Here is a 26,731-nt window from a genome sequence, read left to right as displayed (position 1 = left end):
CTTTTTAGACCAAATCACCAATTTCCCGTAAAATATTCGCAACAGTTATTTCCCTTTTTAATATCCCACAATTCAAAGCGCATTACACCATCTTGGTTCATTTTGGATACCGTACACAATCCAAAATGAAGCTGAAAAGATTTCTGTTACGATACTACCCTCCAGGTTAACACTTACATTAAATGACACTGATGCGCATAATAATAGTAAATGCTATGCTGCAATGAAATGATGTGGGCACAAATATTATGCCTCTATGAACTAAGTTTATATTATTCTTAATTTCTCACACATGTTGCAGGTTTCCACATGAGTTTATATGTTATCAAATCACTACCTGTAAATAGTACGCTTAAAAATTATATGTTTCCGATCCTTATTTTAGGACATGTTGAACTGAATCTGCCTTCTATAGTTTTTTTTTTCCTGAATATTAACTCGTCAGTGAAGACCAAAAATTCGAGACTTTTTGTACTGTTATGTTATTATAGGATTGAACAGCTATTTTCTATCGTTCATGCCTGTATGAATGGATCTCGGAGTTCCCAAACTCAATGAACAGCTGAAGGCCGTTCATGTAATGTTTGGGAGTGGAAAGATCCGTTCATACATGCATGAACGACCGAAAATAGGTGTTCAATCCTTATAATTCTATCTGGCAGTCAAAGTTACCATATGACAGCCTCAGTCAGTTATATTGGTACACTGTGTTTATGTTTACGCTTCAATACACACATATTCCTTTGCACACGTATGGGAGCGTGGATGAATATTTACACATAATTGGCTGCACAATCAATGACAGTGAAGACGGCATATACGAAGTATTAGATGGCATTGAAAAATACGAGATGTAAACAATTCAGCAGGAATATAATTATTAAGAAAATACAAGAAGGAAGAAGGAAAATTACAAGAAGGTGTTTTCAAGGGTTCAGGCAGACTCAGTTATAAGTTTCTTTCCCCGAGCTGAAAATGACTTTCTGTAAACAAACATGACCGCTAAAAAAATAAGAATAGTTTATTACATGCACATTGATTTTAGCCTAAAATCAATGTGCATGTAATAAACTATTCTTATGGCTATATTATGCCGTTCAGTTCGTTGCCACACACTTTCGAACTACACGACCGCCATATTGGTTTCATGTTGACTGGCGTTCATGCATGTAAGAACGATCTGGCGAAGTTCATGCATGTACATGTGTGAACTTTCGGGCAAAGACGTTCTCCGCCAATCAAAAACGGCTATAAGCATGAAGAATCTCGTGATTAGAATTATAGTATACTTAACTTATTACTTATACCTTGTTATCCACACTAAAATCATGAAATTGAACTGCTTTAGTTAACCTTAACTGTAAAATAAAAAAATCTCTGCATGTTTTGCATTGAAGAAGTCTAGTAGCCATGGACTACTGAGCAAATGCTAACTTTTGGGTAAAATAGAAAATATTAAATTAAAATATGGTCTGGACTACCAGCTTGTATGTCCTGATCTGTACACCTGAATTAATATTAAATTTTGAACTCAGAATGTAGACAGAAGAAGCTCTTGATGTTTATGGGACATGAAACCACAATTAATCAGACTAACTTAGAAACTGTATCACTCGGGTGTTCCATTCATTGTAATACCAGGGCTCAAACTTCTTGAGAAAAACAGGGAGGTGCGACTTCTCTTTCAGAGAGACACTAGGAAGAAGTGGGGATGAACAGGGAGATGCACATCTTTTACTAATGCTTTTTAAAATTATATGTGATATTTGTAACTTACATGCACACAATATAAGCCAGCTTTTCCATATATTCATTTTCTTTTATTGAGATAAATGTTACTTTCCTTTTAGCTACATATATAAGTTAACTAAATATTTTGGACAAAATGAAGTCAGCCTGACTGAAAGATTGACAGTATCATATATTCATGAAATTGAATTTCTAATCTATACCTCTTCCCCTTACCAAATTTATTACAGCAAAATAAATATATGATTGAGCAAAGCAAAGCTTCTTGCAATGCAGTGACATTCTGTTGGAATTTTCATTTTGTTCTGTTTTTTTTCCTAATCCCACTTAATCCATAATGATTTCTTGTTCAAAATAATCCAGTCTCTTCATATAAGTTGATCAAGAGTATCAATAATCATGTTAAAAATTTATTACTGACCATGGCTCAAGCTACTTGAGAAAAACAGGGAGAAGTGACTTCTCTTTCAGAGAGACATTAGGGAGAAGTGAATGTGTACGTGCATGATTTACTAATGCTTTTTAAAATCATGTGTTATATGTTTCTTACATGCACACAATATAGGCAAGCATTTTCATATATTCATTTTCTTTTATTGAGGTAAATGTTACTTTTTCTTCAAGCTACATACATGTATGTAAGTAAGAAATATTTTGGATAACATGAAATCAGCCTGCTGACTGAATGATTGACTGTATCATATATTCATGAAATTGAATTTCTAATCTATACCTCTACCCCTTACCAAATTTATTACAGCAAAATTAGTATGTGACGGAGCAAAGCAAATCTTCTTGTATTGTCCTATTGATTTTGTCTTTTTGAGCAGCACTGGAATAGAAAGTTTCAGGCAGTGACATTCTGTTGGAATTTCCATTTAGTTCTGTTTTTCCCCCTGATCCCACTTCATCCATAATGATTTTTTTGTTCAAAATATCCAGTCTCTTGATATTAGTTGACCAAGAGTATCAGTAATCATGTTAAAAATTTATTACTGACTAATCAAGACTGAAACTTTATTGACACATATTGTAGCGATCGGTACAAACTCATCTCAAGCTTAAGAAGTGTTCCGATGAAATGGAGAATTAAATTTTCTGTTATGAAACATGAAGATCAAAAGAAACCCTTTGGGTTTTCTACTGAATTATCAATTGAGAAAAATTTAACCTATGTCCAAAGAACCCGCTCGACAAATTTGCACGTTTCGTAACGAAATGTGAACTGTATAACATGAATTACCGTAAGCTGAAGTGAAGAATGTTCATTCCGTATCTTGTCTTAAATATTTGAAACAAAAAGCCGTTTACAATACTTGCTTGTAACCGATAATTTAATAGGTTTCGAAAATATTTACAATTTATTTTCTCGAATGAGCGCCATTTTTGTTTGAATTGTTACCTGATGAGAGATAACTCTGGTCCAAATACCACTAAAAGATGGAGAACAGTACTCATCATGGGCGATGTCTGAAAGTGACAGGGCGACTTCACTTCATTTTTGGTGTCGTCTGAAGGTGAAGTGAGTGTCTCCAGGGAGACAATTTTGCCCGAATCGCTCAGAAGCGTGAGCCCTGAATACACGTGTAACACATACGTACATGTATAATTTATAAATGAGTTCTACTATTTGAATGAATCAAAAGCCAACCTACATGTATATTGGTATTGAAAGATGGGTTCTGAGTCCGAATAAAGTTTCCAAATTGGGGGACGTGTCTTCAGTATTCCTGTGTGCTGATGCTTCTGTAAGCTAGCACAGTAAAGATCAGGCTAGCATGTAGAACTAGTGCAAAGCAGGGTCTGTTTAATAAGCCAAATGTTGTTTTCCTTAAATGCATGAAATATTTGCCATAGGACGTAAAACCACAATCAATCAATAAGACAAACTTTAGAAAACGTATCACCCTTGTGTCTCATTATTGTACTACTTGTACATTACGAAAGATACAAATGTAAGTATAATTTATGGCTGAGTTCTACTTTTTGAATCAACCAAAAGCCAACCTATGTTTGTACATATAAATTGATATTGACAAAGAAACCTGTTTATTTCAAATAAAATAAAAAAAAATATTCATTACTGTCAGTCTTTCACATACTTTTATACCTTGGTTCTTGAAATCATTGATTTTATACTTGAGAGAACCTACATGCAAATTAATACATAAATTATGAATTTAGAAAGAGGAATGTAGAAAAAAAAATAATGTACGAATTGTAGGTTCAAGAACAGTCTTGATTCATATTTCTTTCTGATTACAGGTATTATATTAGAGTATGAACAGGGTGGGAGTCTGAAGACCAAATCCATTGACCTGTTAGATTTAAAACCAGAGTAAGTAAAATCCTTTCTTTAATAGAACATAAAAGACCAATTACAAAACATGTATTTTGGGTAACAAATTTGTAGAGAAAAAAATCAGTGACCATAGAACACACGTTTAAATAAGTATGGTTTTGCCAACCAAGGAAAAAAAACTCTGTAATCATGTACAAATGAAATTAAATTTATATAACTTTAGTATTAATTTTGTAAATTAAACTACTGTAAATATGATATAATTTTTAAAAGATGTAAGCTCCTTACTGCTATAGCTGTACAATTTTACATTTCAGAACTGATATTGATGCTGTTGTGGATGAAATATCTAGAAAAGAACCTCTAATAACAGCCTCAAAAGCAGACCAAGTTAGAAAGCTAATACAAAGTATGGAATTTTTTTACTTAACTACTGTTTACGAATAATGCTTTCAGTTAAGTGAAATGGGATGCAAAAAGAAATAGAAATTCCTTCTTGAACATACATTGTACAGGAATATTCTGTAAAAAAAATAGGGGCCCAATAAATTTTAAATACCGGTAAAAGCATTAATAAGCTATTGCAGTACCTGGGTACTGTAAATTTATTCTGTCCAACTTAATGATGTAGAAAGAAACAAACCTGGTGTCCACTTACTGGGTACTGTGGTTTCATTTTAATTCATGTGGTACATACACCAATTTTCATGGGTAGTGTGGAAACACAAAATAAAGTATTCAACAACTGTAAATCCCCATAGATGAATGGTTATTCAGATCGACTTCGATTTAAAATGTTAAATTTTTGTATGGTTAAATTGACTTGGAGGTAGAAGCCATACCAAGCAGTCAATATCCTGTCACCTTATAATTGTACAATCAAACAGCAAATCAGTTGTTTATTAGCCCTCAATAGCCTTGAGGTGGTTTATTACAATAAATAAATCGTAAGAGTGATGTTCTGTATTCTAGGTGTTTTCTGTCTTTTCTTTAATTAAAATAATATAGTCATTATATTATGTTCCTTAAGATCACTCCATGAAGAGAAATGAATCAGAGAGGGACTAGATTAATTGTGTTAACTTTTCTTTCATAGAGGTTGTCATGATGTTTAGTTACATGTAACTTAGGGTTGTATTTCTTTCCTTTACCATTTCAGTTTTTTCTTTCACAAGAATTTTGACTAATTGGAACTTTTCCTCTTAATAGGGGAAATGAAAATAGGAGTTTTAATTCCCCAACAGATGTATCACATATGTAACTTTATTCCAAATAAGAATACTGTTGAATGAAGGAACACCTATGTCAGTTGTAAAACAAGAGTTCATGGCCATGTACACAAAAAACGTCATTTTAAATCTCATGCAAAAAATACCTTTGCTTTAGTTGTAGTTTTGCCCGCATTGCAGACACGTTTTTAAATCCAACAAAATTTCTTTAATCCTCTAACGGCGAAAATTGATACCCTCGAAAATAAATGAAGCAACAGTAGTTGATTACACTGGAAATAAATATTTACATTTGGTTCATTAGTTATTCTCGTTAGTACCTGGCTGTAATGTGTGCAGACATAACACGCTAAATTTATAACCAGAAACTTCATTTTAGAGTTAGAGTCGAAATTAGGATGTACATGCAGATATGACTACACTTGTTTGTAGATTTAGCCAGGATTTTCAACCCATTAGTCACTTTTGCGTAAGACTAAATCTCAATACTGTTTTTTCTTTTCGCGTCGCAAATTTATCAGCATGCATGTATATACATATACTTATAACAACTATATTATAAATAATAACATGTTCATTGTAAGTTGCTGCTCGCCAACCAGTATATGTTTTTGAGTGCGCTAGTAACATCTGACTTGTGTGTTTTATTGGCTTAAGTCACTCCTTGCTCAAATTCTGGCTTCATGGATTTGGTCTGGACTGCCCGTTTATGATCAGCAGTGTTGATGTGCTTCTGTATATTATCTTTTAGGAATGCGTTGCTTCCCATAGAAAATGTATTGGTAAGTCCAGCATCTTGGCAGTCATGGCAGTACATCGCCCCATCTTTGTAGTATATGCATAGAAATATCTTTGACCACTCTGGTTTAAATTTTGACATTAATAGTCGATCACTGCGACTCTTTGTAGTAGTTGACTTATTTTTAGACTTTTGACCTTTAGGTACTTTGTCATGTGACGACGAACTAAAATAGTTCGTAATGGCGGACATAGTTGCGATTCGAACTGTGATTGAAAAATCCAAACATCTTTCCATTTTAAATATACATACGATGACACTTTGAGTACTTTGAGAACGTGTCACAGCGCTCAACAAACAAATCATTACCGTTAATTAATATGTTTGTTGGGATAGTTAGCCTCAACCAGGTGATCAAGCAAGGTGTGATCAAAGGTGATGCAATCAAAACATTGGTCATGATTGTTTATTGTAAAACCCTAATTGGCTTGGGAATGGTAATAAAGTTGTCAATTATGGGGTCATGGGAACATCAGAGGCTTTTTTACCGATATTTTTTTTGGGGGGGAGCGAAATATCAAGTGACGAATCGTGCACAAGAAAAATTCGCCACTTTCGAAAATCATTCGTCAATGGCGAAAATGGCGAGCGCTAGCTTAATCACTGTAGTAAGTGTTAAATGGTAGTTGTTCTCAATGTTCCAGAAAAGTGTTGGTTCATAGCTTGTGTTTTTATAGCATTTTCCATGAGATTGATGATTTCATATTTTGCATTTTCTTTACAGGGCTTCAAGAAAAAATAGCACAGAAGGATGATCACCATTTTTACTTATTCAAGGTATGTTTGTAAGACTTTATAATTGAAGATAGACCTCAATTTATTGCTCAGAAACAGGATAACAAATCTTGAAAGCTAGGGGAAAATTCTTGTTGACTAAGGTAGATTATTTTTCAAAATCTTTCCTTATTTCATGATAAAAATTGTTTTGGTTCATACTATCAGTCATATTGATAAAAGATTAAGAATCTCCTTAGGTATATTATCATGAAAAAACACAGCTGTAAACATTGTGTCATAGTTTTATTAAATGTTTTGTTGCTTTACTGTTGTTTATATTGTATTTGAACATTTTGTTGTAGGTGCTGAGAGCTCATATCTTACCATTGACAAATGTTGGATTTAACAAATCAGGTTCAAGGTACACTTATATGATGATTAATTTGGAATAACCAAAATATAACTCTCGGAAAGAACGATTTTAACAATTGAATGAAACTTGGTCCATACACTTATGTAGACTCCTACATTTCCAAAATTAGTGATGATACTTTGATAATTTCCTACAAGCAATTAATTATTCTTTTATATTCAATTGATTTTATCAGTGTAATTATGGTTATATTAGATGACCTTTGGTTATTTGTAAATGGCAAATTAATATCCTGAATTGCCATAATGTCAAATTATTATATTTATATTTAATTTTTGCATAACTTGCCATAAATGACGCAAAAATTATGCCCCATTTACCTGTTAAATATATTAACTATTTTAATTTTTTTACAACATAAGACAAAAGCCAGTGTCCAAAATTGAAAAAATGGTTTAGTCAAGAATGAATCCCAAAAAATAAGTGAATAATATCAATAATCAGTGCAAATATTTATACAGTGAAATTTGGACACTTATTGACTTTTCCTTTTTATCAGGATTGAGAATATGCTGAACTCTCTTAAAAGTATTCCATAAAATAACACTATAACAAGGTATTGAAGCTTTTGATTGGACTTCACAGATTTCTGAATCATGTGAGATGGTATAGCAAGTTCTTGACAGGAAATTGATGTTAGAAAGATTTACTGGTGGGGCTGTAAATGTTATTTCATGTCAAATAATCAATACCAGGAGAAAAAAATGCTACTCATAAAAATGACTAGCTTTATACAACAGTCTTAGAAATGATATTTTTTAATTACAGTTTTATTACTGGTAGTTATGATAGAACATGTAAAGTTTGGGACACAGCATCAGGGGAGGAGCTGCATACATTAGAAGGACACAAAAATGTTGTCTATGCTATTGCATTCAATAATCCATATGGGTGAGTTATTTGACAGGTATACCCTACTGTTGTCATCAATCTTGATTACAAGTAATCATGTACTGGTTCTGCTGACATCCTAATTTGTACTTGATTAATCACACGTGCTAACCACAACAATATAGTATTTTATCTGTAATTTGTACAAAATTCCTTTGATGTGTACTTGCTGATAATGCTTGGATCGGCAAACTGTATTGATATAAGAAATTTTCAGGTCAGTTTGCAAAAGCATGCGCCAAGTATTAGGGTAGAGATCCCCTTTTTGAGGAGGCCCATGAATAACATACGACTATGACACAGTGACCGTCAAATTTGTACATGCAACTGTTACGGTAAACAATATTACGTAAATAGATATAAAAGGAAATATGGTACATGTATAACAATATCACAAATATCTTTAACATTTATCTTGAAATGGTAAAATAAATCATTGTGGTATACTTTTCTTAAGCCACAATGAAGATTTGCTGCATTCTTACATGTACATGTAAATCTGCTCTCGCTGTGAAGAAAACTGTGACGCTCTTATGAGTTATGTATATGTAGCTGATGATGTTTATTGTCCTTTGTACTAGTATATTTAGGAGTAGCTTTATTTTCAAGAGAACTTGCAAAATTGTAACTCGCCATTGTAGAATTTATATGATCCTTAAAATAATCTTGATAATAATGTACAACAGATGTAAACAAATTAATTTTGTGACTTGCCAACCTTCACCTGTTACATAGCTTCATCAACTGACACACATGCAAAATTTAAATAATGCTTTTGGGTAATATCTTCAACATATTTCAGATAAGGAGCATCATTTTCTTTTATGAATAGCAACCTACCGATAAAAGTGATCAATGACATTTTGCTGATATGAATCGTGATAAAATCATTATCAAAAACAAAATGCCATTTATTCCTATAATATTGTAATGTATTAACTAACTTATGACAGTGCTTCAGTGCAAAAACACTGTTTATGGATTTGAAATGTGTTCTGTGGTCTACATTATTGATATAAAACTTAAAAATATTTTGTCAAGGTATTCTGTATCAGTCAAAAACCAGAAGTGTGACTGATGATGGACCTGAGGGTCACTATAGTTTCACTGGCTTGTCATCTAAGGGTATAATCAAAGCAATCACACACTTCCTGCTTAAAGCTCACATGTTTTACTTTGACTTATATTGGTATTGAGTTTTGCTATACTGTTTGTTGTAGTGATAAAATAGCTACAGGTTCTTTTGATAAGACTTGCAAGTTGTGGAGTTCCGAGACAGGGAAATGTTACCATACCTTCAGGGGTCACACTGCTGAAATAGTAAGTTTAATATGTAATAGCTGAAAAATTTTGAGAATATATTCTTTACAGGAAACTTGTAATTTTTTTAATTCTTTAGAAGTGATTTAAAATGTGATCTAAATGATAATCATGATGTTCTGTTTTTTACTAATCATTGATAATTGAGATTTGATATGTTTTTGTTTAAATTTCTTTTATGGTACAGTGAAAGTTATTGTGGTCACTAAGTATATTGTTTAGCCTTATTAAAACCTATACCTTCCATTTATCTAGGTTTGTCTTAGCTTCAATCCACAGAGTTCTGTAGTTGCTACTGGTAGTATGGACACAACAGCTAAGCTTTGGGATGTTCAAACTGGTAGTGAATTAGTATCACTTAGTGTAAGTACAAGCTTGTCCAGGTCTGTCACATTTTCTCTCCCCTGGTGTTATTTAGCATTGACAACTATTATTCTATTTTAATATTATACTGTTAAGGTACTTTAATTCGTGGATACCAATTTTCTTAGATCAGGAAAAAAACACAACTTTATGGGTTCTTGATTTTGTCGTTTTGAAGTTTACAATATACACATCAATGTTAATCCCTTATTCATTGGGAATCAAATTTTATTGGTTTGGTCTACCCATGAAATCATGAAAAATAGTACACATTTATTTATGCTGCTAATGAAGCAATTGAATTACTACCTGTCTTGAATTGAGTGTGATAAAAACTTTACAAATAAAAGTAACCAATATACCTTTATGTGTAAAATATTACTAGATAAGTGGTTCATATTTTATAATTAAGAAGAATTTTAGCAGTGTTTTCTCTAGAAAATTCAAATAGCATCACATTTGTAACAATATCTACAGAAAAATCAATTCAGATAGCATCACATTACCATGATACTAAAAAAACCCTGAGGAGAACACTTTTCAGAACACACACATTTTTTTCTGAAAGATGTCATTCATATTTTTAAGGATTTCGTTGTGCAAAAAAGTTTGTGTTTTACCACTTTGATATTCATGACTTACTGTTAAAAACTAGATGTTACTTACTTCAAGGTTTATGAAAATAAACTTCTCTAGATTCATAAAATGTCAACAGATTTAATTTTATTTCAGGGTCATTCAGCAGAAATAATTTCATTGTCATTTAATTCTACTGGTACCCAGTTGATAACTGGTTCCTTTGATCATACTGTGTCTGTTTGGGATGTCAGATCAGGAAAGTAAGTAATTATGTATAAAAATAGATTTTCATTGAAATTTAGTATTTTTTTGGCAAGTTATTTGAGTTTCATAGTTCACTCTTTAGACTGTTCAATCATTTCATAGATATCAATCTATTAAAATATCACCGTGGTGATCTCGGGATAGCATGTTCACCTCAAATGACGTGAGTCACACCAATGACTTTAAAATTGGTAGTTACAACTTTTTTGCTAGGACAATATTTATCTGATAGAGTGATGACTGGTTGGCTCAGAGTCAGAATAATGTGTAAGAGTGGGCTTGTATTCCTACATACAGGCTGATACTTCTGTGAGCTAACACAATAAAACTTCAGTTCAGGGAGTCAGTATGAAGCAGGGTTGGTCATATGTTCTTGCCTTGAAATGCATGAAATATTTGCTATAGAAAGTTAAAACATTAATTGATCAATCAATGGATATCAAGAACACATTTCAATGTGAACAGAAAAGTGTAGTTATTTCAGCATATTTTCCTTTGACATTGTAATTTATTCTTATTTAGATTGTATTAATAGTATTATAATTGTTTGTTATTATATTATGTAATTTTTTTGTGTGTTTATTTTTTCAGACGTATTCACACGCTTATTGGCCACAAGGCAGAGATCAGTAGTGCTCAGTTTAACTGGGATTGTTCACTTATAGCAACAGGATCTATGGATAAAACATGTAAAATATGGGATACTCCATCAGGTATAATGATCTCTTCATCCATTTAAGATATGAAGGTCATTCTGGTTTCTGAACTTGATATTTCACAGGAAAAAAAGAAGTTTTTAAGTATTACCTTAGCGAAAGTGAATGTACTTTGTTAATATAAAAATTACATGGCTCTTAGTCCATCCATTAGTTACCAGTTTTAACGCATAAATTTTAAATTGACTTAATGCATTGTGATGATAATTGATTGAGGGTTTTGTGACAAGAAAAACTTTTTGATGTTGAGGTCATTCCAGTCATTGTCACCATTTTTATAAGTAGATTATTGTGACGTGGTGACTCATTTTGATTACGTTTCTTTCAATGCTTTTTTTTTTTTTTTAAATGATTGCATTGCATTCTCTTGGATTGAACATAGAACTTTGATATCTGTTTTTACTCCTGGCCCCGTGCAGGTCTGGATGTCGAAAGAATAGGCCTGCAGCAGCGCTAACCTAGCCGGGGGCTACGGCACTCTGCCCACAGAGCAACTGGGTTGTGTGCCCCAGGTGGTGTAATGGGGCACCCCTGGCGTGTTACATGCTGGGGTTGTCAGGCTATAATACGGAAAACCTGACCGCAAACCATAGTGGTGCACCGTGTTGGGAAAGATGCTACGTTTCTCGCACTTTAAGGAACCCTACTGTGGTATTCTTCCGGATTAGGAACCATAGGGCTCCACCGCAGGAGGCTAAATTGCCCGAGCCTAACCACCTCTCCCTATTTCCAGTGGCAATCAAATTTTGTCAACCCCATTATCCTTGTGTCCCATCCCATTTTTCATTTTATCATCATTTCCTGTTCATTTATCGTCCACTTCATGTTCATCGCCTGAATATAGCTGAAATATTGCTGCTCGGGCGTTAAACCCCAACAATAAATCAATCAATCATGTTTTTACTCCTGTCTGACATGAAATTGTCATTTGTGAATCACCAGCAAGCAATGTTTAGGGGAACATTTACAAGGTAACTGTGTTGTATTTACCATAAAGATTTGGAGGCATGAGTTATTGATTTGGACGATGGCAAATTTAGTTGTGAAACATCAGTGCTAGTGAAATATTTGCCACCATCAAATCTAGATTGACAATGACAAATTTTTAATGGTAATATAACTAATATCATTGTAATGCAATATTGCAGTTTGTTTGTTAAAACCATATAAGTGAAATTAAAATTGTATAGAAAGATTAGTAAGCATATGAAGATATACATAAAGAAAGATAGTTATTGTTTTTAATCTATAGGTAGATGTATAGGAACATTACGAGGACATGATGATGAGGTATTAGATGTAGCATTTGATTACACTGGTCAAATGCTACTTACAGCATCAGCTGATGGTACTGCTAGGTGTTACAATGCTGTCACACATCAGTGTATGTCACGCTTTGAAGGCCATGAAGGAGAAATATCAAAGGTAAATGTCAGCATCAAAGTAAAGTTATCAAAAACAGTAGACTATTTCAGTTGCACTGCCACTTGTTCATAATATATGTATATTGCTATTTTAATGATGAAAATGAAGTTCTGGATTCAAAACTGAGTATTTCTAAATTTTGTGTAATAGAGATATACACATATAGAATAATATTTACTTTCAATTTTGATACTAACAATATCATGTGGAAATCTTGATGACTGCATGAGTGTGAAAATAACTGTTATTCTGTTTATTGGTAATCCAACTATTGCATTTTTAGCTCACCTGGCCAAAGCCATGTGAGCTATTGCCATCACTTGGCATCTGTTGTCGTCCGTCATCGTTGTTAACAATTATACAAAACTCTTCTCCTCTGAAACTACTTGACTAATTAGAACCAAACTTGATATGAATGTTCCTTGGGGTATCCTGCTTAGAACTAATGTGGGGATTTTTTATTCTCGTCGAAAAACACGGCCGCTGTTACTAAAAATAGAACATAGGGGTCAGATAGTAGTTTTTCACATATATCTCCTAAACCGTTAGGTTTAGCTGAATTCTGACATGATGAGATCTATCTCTGGTCAAATTTTGGTTTTAATCTGTTAAGCCATGTTGGAGTTATTGCCCTTTTTTCAATGATTTTTGCTGTTTTTTAAATTTTTTTAAAATTCTTTCAGTAGCTGAAATGATCCATATTATTAGGACTACAGAGGTCTTCAGACTCCTTGTAATAAGAGTTATTGCCCTTGAAAGGGAAACATGACTTTTTTTTAATAGTTTTCAGTAAATATCTTGAAAACTATGATAGGTTAAAAGAAATTTCAATTGTTGGAGAGATCTTGTGATAGTCCTACCAAAGACTTCTTGAGTCAAAATTGTTGGACAACTTCTTCTTTAATTTATTGCCTTTAAGGCAAAATTCAACAAGGTGAGCGATTCAGGCACCTGGGAGCCTCTTGTTAATTATTTTAGTGTACATTTAGTTATTGGACTACTTCTGTTACAAAAAAATCTAGTAGTAAAGCTGCACACTGTTGCTGTGTGACATCATTTTCATTTAAAATGAAGTTTTTGATGAATATTTTTGAATATATAATTTACAAAAGATAGTGAAATAAATGTCAACAAGATTTACCTATAAACAAATTGTTTTAAGCCAATGTTATTGTATAGTACTCTCTGTTTATCTGTCACTAAGGTGATGTGGTATTGTTGACATCTGCAGACATTTGGTTAACAGACAATAACTTGAGTATTAGTGAATGGATTATTTTTTTTTTAATTTTCACATTCTACAAAAGGAAAGAAATAAGTGTTTAGGAATTAGGGTCATGCAGGAGGCAATAATACAAGCATGTTCTTGTTTTCGTATTAACTGCTTATTTTAGGCTTGAGCTGTTAAGTGAAGTGCTCATATCAATATTTAAACTTATGTAAGCAATTTGTGGGATTCAGAAAAAGATGCAGTGGGTAATCATTGTTTAATTTTACAGATAACATTTAATCCTCAAGGAACATCAGTATTAACTGCCAGTTCAGATAAAACTGCTCGACTTTGGGACCCTGAAACAGGATCTTGTAAACAGATCTTAGAAGGACATACAGATGAAATTTTTAGTTGTGCATTCAATTATGAAGGGAATACAATTATAACAGGTAAAATTTCCTTAGATGTTACAGATTATTGTTTGTTTTTGTGCAAGTCAGCTGTTGCATATGTGGTGAAAAAGAGAATAAAAAGTTAATAAAATAATCAATGCAGAACCTTTTCAAAATGTTAGATGCTGCTTTTCAATTTAAACTTGTAGTATATGTCTGTAATTCTAAGACCTTTTCACCTGCTTTTAGCTTGCACTATTCCTAATTTAACACTGTTGTGGTGTTGAGTGATTCACAAAGCCTCTTCGCTAAACTCTAGCAGTAATTACCAATATTGAATACTGTAGGAAGTAAAGATAATACCTGTAGAATATGGAGCTAACAGAGGTCAATAGGTCTGCTGATGTCAAAGTTCACTATGCTTATTGTGAGTTTTATGGTCTCGTTCAACAGGTAGCAAAGACAACACATGTCGGATATGGAGATGATGACTGCCAGACAGTAGAGAGAGACATTAATATAATTGTGTTCACGCCTTCTAAAGGAGTCAGTTTACATGATGTACTGTCTAGATTGATGTATGTGTGGTGTTGCTTAGCAACCAAATTTTTAATCATGATAGATGGCATTATGATCATAGGCTTCAAACTAGATTTCATTTACTTCAGTGATTCTGTATAATAAATTTGTAAAAAGCTTTCTTTCGATAACAACTACCCAAATATTTATTTCTGAGGATGTATCAACCTTTGATTATTGTGGGGTATCTTGAAATTTCATTTTGTTAGGAATTAAAATTTATTTTCTATCAAGACTTTGAACATGTGGAACCACAAGTAAATTGATTTGTTAGAAACTGCTAATATTGAAAAAAATGTACAATAAACAGTTTTTTTTTTGTTTTAAAGAAAATTCTTAATGTTCTCATTGAACTCAAAGTTTCAAAGTTTGTTTGTTTGTTTTTTTTTTGTTTTTTTTTGTTATGAAGATTTTTTGTAATGAAGAAGTTCTTGTGTTTTCAGTCATGTCTTGTCGGTAGCTTAGATCAATTTTTGCTGCAATATATTATTAATTGTAAATTATCTGAAGTTTTTAACAAATCAATGTTCGTAAATTGCATTTAATCCATCTTAGTGTAATGTGAAACATTAAAAAGTTAAAAATGTTAGTATTAATTGCCACACTATTTTTTAAGACCATGTTCTCAAGGTTAAAGGAACTGATGATGTGTGTCTCCCTTCATAAAAAGTTAATTAACTATATTGATGTAGGTGTTTGATGGAGCTTTTTTGTGATACAAAGCAAATTTCAATTTGAATTGAAAGAAAATATTTTTAACTTGTGACATTTGTCATGTAATGTTTGTTTTGAATGTTTTTTTTTTTATGTTTCGTTTTCTTCTGAAATTGATTTATTTTGCTGTGTTAATATATATTGTTGATAAGGACATGGATATTTGCTGTATTCTTGTAAATTTTGAGTTGTGTTAGGATTCATTGTTGAAATCAAGACATGTTGTTATTTGTAAGTTGTACATAGGAATTCTTAATTAACACTGGAGAGTAATAATTTACCAGCAGAATGTTATATTTGTAAGTTAAAATGATTTCTAATACTCTCCCAGGGAAATGGAGAAATTCTGTAATCTGTTACTGCATTGATATAGTAACACTAACATCTGTCTGTAAAATCTTTTGAACACTCTTCAATAACCATTCTTCAGTGGAATGTGACTTAACTTCAAACAAATTTATTCTTTTTTTTTAAGATCTTGGAATTTTGTTGACTTTCAGGTTCATAGATCAAAGGTCCAGGTCCTGAAAGTCATGTACTTGTGTCAGATAATGTTAAGGTATAAATCTGAACCTAATTTACAGCCAAATTTCTTGTCTAAAATTCTTTCAAAGGTTATTGTTTCTACCAAATATTTATTCATTTGCAATTTGCAAAAATTACATTTTTGTCTCTTATACTTTTTAATTAAATCCAGTGTTCAGTGATTTTGAAACTTTTGTCTTAAGTATGTTTTTTTTTATGCTACTGATTTAAGTTTTTTTAATAGTTTTATGCATGTACTGGATAAGGTTAACTTACACAATTTTGATGTACGGGGTATTTTTATTTTGAATTTTAGTTTTAAGATCTGGCTAAGTCCGTCCATTTAGTGTATTGAGTAGAAATCCTTTTCAAATCATCCGTCCAACATATTGTTCAAACGTTTATTTCAGTTCCAACAATTTTCACATTCCAATGTATATTTATTTTTTATATGAATATTTATTTTACAAATGCACATTAACAGGTAATATTTATTTATTTATTTCTACCAATGTTATCTAACAAGTTATTGCAGTTACTGTAATTATATGTCAAGTTACATTAGAAGTGAATTTATGGTTTATACATGTAATACAGTACCAGTTTGTATTTACACTTATAAAGTGCTTTTGATTGATGTATTACCAATTGTAAAATTCATTTTTAAATTTTAAAAGATTTTGGTGTTTAAAACTTTATTGATTATCTTCAAAAATTAAACATTCCAAAAAGTACAAACTGTAAAATCGATGTATGTGATATTAAATTCTTTCTATCATGATTCTGAATTAGGAAAAACTTAATAAAGGATTTTGTCCTGCTGAGTAGTTGTATGTGATATTTCATTAACAACTGGTATGACTCTTTTAGCATTTTATAGATAAGAAGTTAAGTCATGAAGTCGTGGAAATCTTACAACTCGACATGTACACCAAACTCTGTGTCAATGTCAGGAGCATTCAAGTTATAAATAGAACTACAAGTTTATTGCCACCTACAGATGTTAAGATAATAACTTCTCACTAATTCAAATGATGACATTGTTTACATTATTAAGTCAGCCATGATTCTGTCACCAAAATATTTGTTTTGTTTTTGAAAAATCCAATGAGCCATATTTTGTAACAATTAATGCTATGAAACGAAGAGGATGGAATTACTATTTGATTTTTTGTTGGGAATAATAAAATTCATCATAATTAAGCCTAAACATCCCTATGTGCTGATGTTTGGTTAGTTTCTAAAACGGAAATATATATTGTTGAAAATAAGACTTGACGTCTGTATATTGAGAATATAACAGTAATTGATTCAGTCCTTCGTATTAAGGAATTCAGCTGCTATAACATGACCTGCTGTTGTTGTCATCCATAACAATTGTTCATCTTCCTGACTATCAACAGCTAAGCCATTTATACCCCATATTGTTGATCCTTCTAGTAGGAATACTTTGATTATTTTCCCTTCATGGTTTGTAACATGAATTTTGACATCTCCATCATTTCTACTTTCACTACTGATGATATTGTCCTGTTGATCAATGATAATCCTCTTGCCTTCCCAAGCTCCATCCCCTGGATTATAATATTTACATGTATCACTTTCAACATCGACGTGGACCAGTGTTTGAGGTCCTGATAGGTAAATTTTACCTTCAGAGTTTTGTGTTATGTAGAGGAGATCTTCTTTCATTAGAAGCTGATTGTAGTCAATGTTAATTTCCTTCAAAACCATTCTTTCTGGAGAAAATATGGTAACTTTAGCTTTTATTTTCTCTCCATGACCAAGCAAAACAAGTAATTGATTGAGAGGATTAATGTGTAAACTCCTGGCTATTAAAGGGGCCATATTTTCAAACTCACACAATGTTATACTCCCACTGCTTTTATTTACATCGTCATAGTAAGCAGTTAATATCTTGCTATCAGTCCCTGCACAACAGTAGAGATCGCCATTTTTATCACATTGTGTATGAAAGATCGTGAATTTTAATTTTTCGGAAGCTAAAACTCTTCCTTGTCTGTTTGCCACTATTAGTTTGTAAGTCATTGTTGTCAGCCAGATTTTACCATCAGGTCGAATAGATACTGTATAAATTGATGGAACTCTGTCAGTGGTACATTCGACTTTAAATTTTCGTCTTATCTTTAATTTATCAAGATAAAATGCTTTCTCCTTTTCCACTGAACAAAGTCTAGTATCTTCTTTTAAGTCTCCAAATTCGAAGTTGTTGGCCTTTCCGCAATTAAAGATTAGGGAGGTAGGGAAATTTAATGTAATATCGGTAGATATGGAGATTAGAGCTGGCATTGAATCCTGAATAAATTGGTCTGCCATTTCTCGGTCATCCCCGATGGTGTCAATCATTTTTCTGTAATTTGACAACTTTTTCCCGGATGTTATCTTCAATTTTTCTATTGCCCCTTTTTGAGTTTCTAAGGTTTCAATGGCATCCCTCTCCTTCACTTCCAGTTCCTCAATAAACTCTCTCTCTCTTTCCATTATAGCAACTTGGAGAGATCGTGATCGGTGTTGAATTGCCTGCTTTACATCAAACGCCTTACGTTGATAATTGGTTTTGTATTGCTGTATTTCATCAATTCTATCACCAAGAGATTGAACTTCGTTCTCTTTGTCTAGGAGTTTGACTTCGAAATCGTCAATCAAATCTCTATGCATTTTATCATTACCGTGATCAGTTTCTGAAAAAAATGCACCTGGTTATTAAAATACAAACCAGTAAGTATATATTTATTGTAAGGAATATTGTAGCATTAAAAAGATGACTGCTCATTAGGCACAGACCATTTTCTTCTCGAGGGGACCTTGGATTTTATGTTGAGTTGTAATGGGGGAAATTTGGAGTATTTTTTTTTCTAAAAAATAATCCCAGCATCCCCACCCTTTCAGTATAAAAATGGTCGGTGCCTTAAGAAATGAAGCATAAAAATTTATGGCATTTTAATGCCCCGAACAAATCTGTACATATAACAAAATTAATGTTCTATATACTCCAGTCAAAAATTTGACACTTAGTAAAGCAATATCATTCCATGATTCGAACGAAATGAATGGTTTTTTTTTTGCGATTGTCACCTTAATTATTCAGTGTTTAGTAACTCACGTATAGCAATTGAAGTTATTTCTACAGATTCCTTGGTCCTTAGATTGAGTAATAAATCCAGTTTTTCGTTCAAAGTCTCCAAAGTACTTTCAACACCGATCTGGTTATCTTTGATGTTTTCAGTGGTCGCCTTCAGATGACCTAAAATTTCCTACAAGTATTCCACTTAGTTAGCTAATACTTTTCTAAACAAAATTTTCAATCATGTTTATACTTAAGTCAAGTGACTTTAGTTTGACAAAATAAAATCCATTACAAAACTAACATTTCCTGTTATTTGTAAAGGTTAACATTGTTTAATCTTCTACAGTTTTACAATTTTTCTATTAACTAGCAGTGAAGATCAAGTAACCTCAATACCACAGACTATTAGAAAAAAAAGAAAACAAAAAATAAAGATACCTCTTTCATTTCTGAATTATCCCTTATTTCTTTGAGCATAAATGTATGGTATTGTTTATGCGTGCTTTCCTCTAGAGGTCCTGATTTGATAAAGTCTATTTCCTCGGCAATAATTTGTTTGACGTCTCCTCTACATGGAGCACTTAAAGCCATAATGCAGCTTTTTATTTTTGACCAATTTTCATTAAACAGATTGTTTTCTATTTTGACATCTAATGCATGACCATACGTAACGTTTCTGTACTCAGCTAATTCGTCAAGTGTTCTACGCAAAGGCGAAAATATTTTAAGAACTGTGATTGCGGTCTGTCTGTCCAAGTGATCCCAGATAATTCCTTGGACTGCCTTTAAAGAACAAACATTGCCAACACAGCCGCATATCGGACATGTGTTGCTAAGCTGTGTCACGCCATACAGAGTTGCCCATTGTTTGTCTGTAATCATTTGTTTCATATGACAACTAGTAGGTCCTCCAGAAAGGCACTGACAGCATTTCTCCTGAGGTTTCCAGGCGTGGTACACATCATGTCTATTATTATTTAGAAAGCTTTCAAAGGACTGACTCTGCAACAAATCATTAACAAATACCTTTTCACAGGTGTTAATCAGAAGGCATTTTGTAAGGGTAAAGTCCAAACTTGTTGTAGTTAACGATGCCTTAGTTGTGATTTGGCAACAACAGAATCCGGAGTAGTTACAGCTGGACTGTCCTCCTTGGGGCTTTGTAGGGTTTACACCATAAAGTATGTCAAACTGACATAAATTTAAAATTCTTTTCCTCGACAAATGTTTATTGTTTGTACATCTACAACATTTGACAGAATTGTAATACAGATGATACAGTTCATGCTGATACTGGCTTAAAAGCTGTTGTAGCGTTAAATTCTCTGTTTGAAGGAAATGGTTTAGAAGTTCCTTCAGACACTTAGTCCCAAGTTTCAAAATCAAAGTGATTATTCTGTAGAAATTTTCTCTCTCGTGTTCCATGACTGTAAAATAAAACACAACAAATAATAAAAATTATGACGATTTATCGATTTCACAAGACTCGAATATCACGAACACTATACAAAGGTACATATATTAGTGCCAAGAATATTCTTTTTAGCGCCACAAGCAATTGGATTTTTCTAAAGCGTCATCATTGCAAAATGTAACCCGACAGACGAATATATGCAGGTATGACGTTTTTTTTTTGCGGTCGTTTAATTGTATGGGAAGTCATCTTTCGTAGACACTCGTTTTTCTTGCGAATAACTGAATATTATTTAACTGATCTTTTGACAATTTTACAGAAGGTTCTAAACTACTAAAGAAAGGTATGTACATTAACATTGATTTTTGGATGTTGTGGCTCTAATCGTTTTTGGAATTAGATACCAAATCTCAAGTAAAAGCGTTTGGGTCATGTTTTGGAAATTTGACGTATTTTAATTATCCTACTGCTGACCCTTCTGTACTTTTGCCGATATTTTGGATCTAAATGATATACTGCAATAATAAACCAAAATGGTCAGATTCGAATTGATTATTGGGTTATGACCTGAACTGTTAATGAATAAGAGGCTGAAAAGGAAGGCTCCTCATTTCTGAAAGGGGATCATGTTTTTTCATGGAGCTATAATAGAGGGGGACCATTTTTTATGTAGAGAATGAAAAAGGAGATCATTTTTATGAAGAACATTATATAGGACAAGTACTTGGTGAAGGAATTTTAGTTAAAGTCATGATTGAAAAACAGGAACGATAGATGAGTGATGAAAATGAAGAAGATGAGGATGATAATGATCCGGCAAAGGTGTTAACTAGTAGTCTTTGTGAGAGTAATGCAAATTCAGTAATACATGTATGTAAAAAAACATGTGTACCCCAAAAGTCTACACAATTTTATTTTTGTTATTAAATTGCTTTTAAAGTCTATATGATGAATGTAGAATTAATCATTAAAATCTGTCTGGCCTTAGGAGATGCAATGAAAATCAAACAGTTTCTACTGTATTTTAAAAGTGTCGTTTACAGAGCTAATTTCCATTAATTTTTAATTCTACAGTATAATCTAAATCATTTTTATCTTCTAAGAACAAGGATTAAATGAAAAGCCACGTGTTAATTTCTGTTGATTATAACATTTCAAACAAAATATCGAAAATGAAAATTCGTAGGTTTTCAAAACATGAATCACATTTTGCATGATTATTATCTGGAGTGCATTATTCATTTAGGAACAGAACTATATGAATTTCAGACTTCAAATCTTGTTTTTGACAGCTGTAGATTTATTCTAAAATATGTTTGCATTTTGGTTGTTAATGTTATATAGACGTTATAAAATCATGTGTTCCCAAGTTTGACTTGTGCTTGTGTGTCATATACATATAAAAATGCATTTAGCAATGTTTCAGTGCTAAATTTAATGTATTATTAAAACTATGAATAAAAACAATTCATTAAGGAATGTCCTAGATATTAGCTTTAGCTGAACCTTAAGTATATATAGTCTTGTAAAGAATATCTACAAAATTAGGGGTATCTTTTTAAAATTTTTAAATGACAAGAGGAGGGATCATTTTTCTTAATCCGCAGGGTGATACATTTTCTGTGTTCACTGGTCTGAGATTAGGAGCCCCCCGCCCCCGTCAGTAAGTCCCTTATGTACATACATTTTGTATTACTTTAACCTGTTTTCAGTCAATGTTTGGTGTAACTTGAAGTTAATGCATTATTCAGTTTATTTTCAATGCAATGAAGCCGACTTATAAAATACCCACGTGTAAATTTGCATTTGTGATTTGATAAAAAAAAATCATATAATTAAGTTTACAGACGTAAACAGTAACGTACGTTATTTAAGGTGCTATAATCTGATGAAGGTGCACTGTTTTGTTTGTTTGTTTGTTGGGGTTTAACGCCCGAGCAGCAATATTTCAGCTATATTCAGGCGATGAACATGACATGGATGATAAAATGAACATGAAATGATGATGAAATAAAAAATGGGAGGGGACACAAGGATAATGGGGTCGACAAATTTTGATTGCCACTGAAAATAGGGAGAGGTGGGTATGGTCGGGCAATTTAGCCTCCTGTGGCGGAGCCCTATGGTTCCTACTCCGGAAGAATACCATAATTGGGTTCTTTAATGTGCGAGGAACGTTTGCGGTCAGGCTTTCCGTATTATAACCTGACAACCCCAGCATGCAACACGCCAGGGGTACCCAATTCCACCACCTGGGACACACATCCAGTTGCTCAGTGGGCAGAGCGCCCTATCCCCCGGCTAGGGTTCTGAGCACTATTTAGTCGCCTTTTACGACAAGCTTAGCGCTGAAGCATGAAGGTACACTGAATGGGTTTTACAACGAGGTGACAAATGCTTTAAGTTCATTGTGTAATGAACTGGCTCAACTCGTACCATTTAGCGCTTCTTTGAATGACAATCGAATTTGCCGAAGATAGGATTTAAATCAAACGCCTTGCATTCAGAACAAGTATAAAGAGAAGTCTATCGTTCTCGACGAAGGCTACTTTTTTATAAAGTGCTACTTAAAAAGTCGAGATACTAGTTAAAATGGTTGAGATGCTAGTTAAAAAAGTCGAGATGCTAGTTAAAAAGGTCGAGATGCTAGTTAAAAAGTAAACATTTTGAAGGGACGTATTATGGATCCGTCCGTCCGTCGTAAACATGTCACACAGTAATTTGAGAACATCGAAATTATTTGAAACTTAACAGCATTTCTTATTACTGTCACACGGTTTGTATATTTTTGGTGAAAATTTTATTTCACCTGTCCGAGTTATGGGATTAAGAAACTAGAAAAAAGGTGGTGGTGGGGTTACATGTCGCACCTTCTCTCAAAGTATTCATTACAATTGCTTCAAATTTTACACGCTTGTCAAATATATTTATCTTAGGCTCTGTATCCTTCTTGGTAACAGTTATATATTTCATTTCAGAGTAATTGACTTTTTTCACAAAAAAGGGGGTTGTTTTTCACGTCGCACCCAAAGATATGTAAATAACTACAGGTCTATGTCGCAGCGTATCTCAAAAACTATTCTTCACAATTGTTTCAAACTTTACCCACTTGTTAATAATATTGATCTAAAGGTCTCATTACCTTTTACAGGAAATTGAACTTTTCAGTAAAAAGAAGGGCGTTTTCTTCACATCAAGCACTAACTTGAAAAACTACTGACCTGAATCACTTCAAACTTTATTCATCTACAACGACTATAATGGTACCAAGTTCGATCTACATAACATTTCTGTGCAAATAATAAATTTTCTTTTCAAATAATTACTTTAATACATGCATTTTAAAGGGAAGGGGATCATTTTAATATTTTCATAACGGACGCGTTTGATGCGATTGCGCAGCTGTTCATTTTTTTGTTTACCCTAGGTGACTTTTGCAACAAAATAACTCAGGTTATATGTACTTGTTTGCTTGCATAAGACACGAGGAGGTTTTTGATATAGGGTATATACATGTACCTATCACACATGAGCACATATTGTATTATTAAGGTCTTTCCGATTTCAAGAAGAAGACCTTCTTGTATTTCTTCTGATTATTATTATTCTTTTTTTTTCGCCCAATTTGCCCGTTTCTGATTAAATTGTATCACAAGATGTTGATCGTCTTTTGCAATCTGAGATAAGACTTTAGAATTAATCCTGAGACGTTATCTTTTGTCGGTCCAGAGTTATCTGCCCCGTAGTGGAAAAGAACTAATTTTGTAAAAAATTCTTAAACATTTAAGATACACACAAACCGAAAGCTACATATTGCCCAGAAATAGATGGCAGTACCACTTGACAAGGATTCGGAAAATTTGTTTCCATTATAACGTGATTTCGCGACCTAAAATGAAATGATTCAGTTGGTCACTTAACTTAAAAACCGCAAGTCGTACAATAAAATAATAATGAAAAGTCACATTGTTCCAACATTGTTGTGCTATCTGACACAACAGGGCAATTTACTCACACTTGTATTCAATATTCATATACTTACGTAGTGAATGAAATGTATGGTTTTAAAGTTTACAATCTGAGTTTTATTTTGACCACTTCTGAACAATACATACCAAAGTAATCCATTTACAATGCATAATTCCAGGTACAGTGTATTTTAAAGTGGTAATTAGGTCATTTTCTCCTGGATACTGTATAATGACCCCCTTCGATATTTTTCTGTTTATAATTTAAACACACACACACACACACACACATATATGTATATATATATAAACGTTTCCTAGCCTAGCTGGCCGAGTGGTCTAGGGCGCTGGACTTTGTGAAGGCGGTGTTGCCATAGATGTCACAGCGGTAGGAATTCGAGTCCCGCGGAGGGAACGACCAAAAATTTGCCTCGCGAATTTGACAGTTCTAACATCGTTGGCAACTTTTCATTTATATAATTTAAATTGAATATTTCGGATAACTGATATCCTTCTTCAGCATAAAACTCATAAAACTATATGAGCATAAAACCCACAAAGTTCAAGATCAAAACAGATTCAGAAGCTGAATCGCGTACGCTGTGGGTGATTGTAAACTGCAACTGATAAGGAGCCTGAATGAAAATAACAAAGGGGGTCCTTTATCAAAATTAAAATTAAAAATTAACTGTGGAAAACAATTTAAAAAAAGAGTCCAAATATAGTAGTACGGCGTATTGATGTATAGCATGCAGCGCTGTACCAGCCTTAGACCAAGACCTAAAAATGAACTATTTTTTCTCGTTTATTCCATCTGGAGAAGTTGTTTGTAATTTCTTCATCCAAAAGCTTTCCCGAGATACTCTTTTACATTTTGACCAGTTTTTATTATGTTCTATGATCGCAACAACAATGTTGTGGAGATCCTTCTGGGTGAGCCACATTATGTCACAATAGGTAAATTTCAAAATGATCTTTGCGTTATATTCGAACTTTTTTCTTTTACTGCTTGAGTCCGTTGGTCTTCCTTACCGTTGAATAATCACTTTCGCTTTGCAATCATATTTGTTATTAAAGAGGCGACCCTTACAGCACATGCGCGGATTAAGGTCACAAGAAGTCACATGCATACGGATTTAACTAGGTCGGTTTTTTTTTTGTCTTGCAAGACAATAAATATGTAGACACCTATTTCATGTATTTAATGCATTTTATTTGTGGATATCAAATGACGTATACAGGAAAAGTACAATTTAGTAGAAATAATTCAAAGTTAAGGTATACTTCAACAGAAATAAAAAATTACGAAAATGACAGCTAATGCAGCTTAATAGGTAAAATTCCCCCCTCAATTACTGTAGTACACAATTCAAATGCCTTTTACCCCATAGCGAATCCCAACCATCTTATTATCTACAGCATGATTTATCATACCTTATAAATATACTCATGTAAATAATTGCATATTCTTCTTTTTTGACAAATGCGGTATTGTTATTGGATCATGTATGTTTGTATTAACATTCAAATGTTATTGTGTCCCTAGCTGGCCAATGAACTTTGAACTTTGTTTTGTTTGTTGTTTGTTTTTAGCATGATACATGGTATTGGAAGTACAAGTATTTTTTTCTAGTCCTATTTACAGATTTTATGACATAAAATTACAGACGAAAATGGCACTTCTGTTGAAATTAATTCAAAACGCATCTCGATTTCTACAACTCGTGTCTCGCCTATAAGTAAAATACGTTCTAAACTGACAAACACCGAAATGGTCAATAATATTAAAGTATTTTTATAATACATGTGTAATAAACAAATCCTGATAAAATTAAAGCCAGAACACATGTTTAAAAATTGTCATGTTCTAATTAGTAATATATGCTTAAAAGCAAACAAAAAAATCAACGGATAGGATACGTACCGTACGTGTATACACCAATTTCAAACAAATTATCAGTTACACAATATATATAATATATACGAGCACACACCATGTATAGGTGTACACACACTTGGAAGGAAATCCACGTGATCTACATATTAACTTT

The 26,731-nt window shown here is 32.8% G+C and overlaps 2 protein-coding genes across 5 annotated transcripts; one reads left to right on the top strand and one right to left on the bottom strand.

Moving 5' to 3' along the window:
* Window positions 1–73: 73 nt before the first annotated feature.
* LOC148624608 (uncharacterized) lies at window positions 74–17,034 on the top strand. 2 transcript variants are annotated; one of them, XM_088567350.1, is made up of 13 exons: window positions 74–165; window positions 4,015–4,087; window positions 4,369–4,460; window positions 6,804–6,856; window positions 7,159–7,217; window positions 7,998–8,120; window positions 9,341–9,440; window positions 9,696–9,803; window positions 10,536–10,642; window positions 11,238–11,359; window positions 12,615–12,787; window positions 14,287–14,449; window positions 14,846–17,034. In XM_088567350.1, exons 1-13 carry the CDS (start codon window positions 126–128, stop codon window positions 14,878–14,880), a joined length of 1,248 nt encoding a protein of 415 aa, XP_088423476.1. In that variant the 5' UTR covers window positions 74–125; the 3' UTR covers window positions 14,881–17,034. The 2 variants fall into 2 exon arrangements, with proteins under 2 accessions (XP_088423476.1, XP_088423477.1); XM_088567351.1 differs by having other exon boundaries at window positions 14,740–17,034.
* On the bottom strand, window positions 16,506–26,731 carry LOC148624607 (uncharacterized). 3 transcript variants are annotated; one of them, XM_088567348.1, is made up of 5 exons: window positions 26,605–26,683; window positions 23,934–24,002; window positions 19,737–20,725; window positions 19,335–19,485; window positions 17,294–18,912 (listed from the first exon to the last, which is right to left on the bottom strand). In XM_088567348.1, the coding sequence occupies exons 3-5, from the start codon at window positions 20,721–20,723 to the stop codon at window positions 17,522–17,524; spliced, it is 2,529 nt and encodes an 842-aa protein (XP_088423474.1). In that variant the 5' UTR covers window positions 20,724–20,725; window positions 23,934–24,002; window positions 26,605–26,683; the 3' UTR covers window positions 17,294–17,521. The 3 variants fall into 3 exon arrangements, with proteins under 3 accessions (XP_088423473.1, XP_088423474.1, XP_088423475.1); XM_088567347.1 differs by lacking the exon at window positions 23,934–24,002 and having other exon boundaries at window positions 16,506–18,912; window positions 26,605–26,731; XM_088567349.1 differs by lacking the exons at window positions 23,934–24,002; window positions 26,605–26,683 and adding an exon at window positions 25,713–25,739.

Source organism: Perna viridis, chromosome 2 (genome assembly GCF_037379345.1).
Source record: "Perna viridis isolate PV_CMFRI_1.1 ecotype Kerala chromosome 2, ASM3737934v1, whole genome shotgun sequence".
NCBI classification, from domain to species: Eukaryota; Metazoa; Mollusca; class Bivalvia; order Mytilida; family Mytilidae; genus Perna; species Perna viridis.
Note: the sequence above shows the minus strand (reverse complement) of the source record. Positions and strands in the feature narration are given on the sequence as shown.

Excerpts from the sequence above, each read along its gene's own strand:
- LOC148624608 (XM_088567350.1), top strand. The coding sequence starts at position 126 with ATGAAGCTGAAAAGATTTCTGTTACGATACTACCCTCCAG. Across the intron at positions 4,088-4,368 it reads CTGTTAGATTTAAAACCAGA|AACTGATATTGATGCTGTTG; the intron begins GTAAGTAAAATC and ends TTTACATTTCAG. Across the intron at positions 8,121-9,340 it reads GCATTCAATAATCCATATGG|TGATAAAATAGCTACAGGTT; the intron begins GTGAGTTATTTG and ends TGTTTGTTGTAG.
- LOC148624607 (XM_088567347.1), bottom strand. The coding sequence starts at position 26,677 with ATGGTGTGTGCTCGTATATATTATATATATTGTGTAACTGATAATTTG. Across the intron at positions 20,726-26,604 it reads AATTGGTGTATACACGTACG|TCATGGAACACGAGAGAGAA; the intron begins GTACGTATCCTA and ends TTTATTTTACAG. Across the intron at positions 18,913-19,334 it reads AATAACTTCAATTGCTATAC|AAACTGATCACGGTAATGAT; the intron begins GTGAGTTACTAA and ends CATTTTTTTCAG.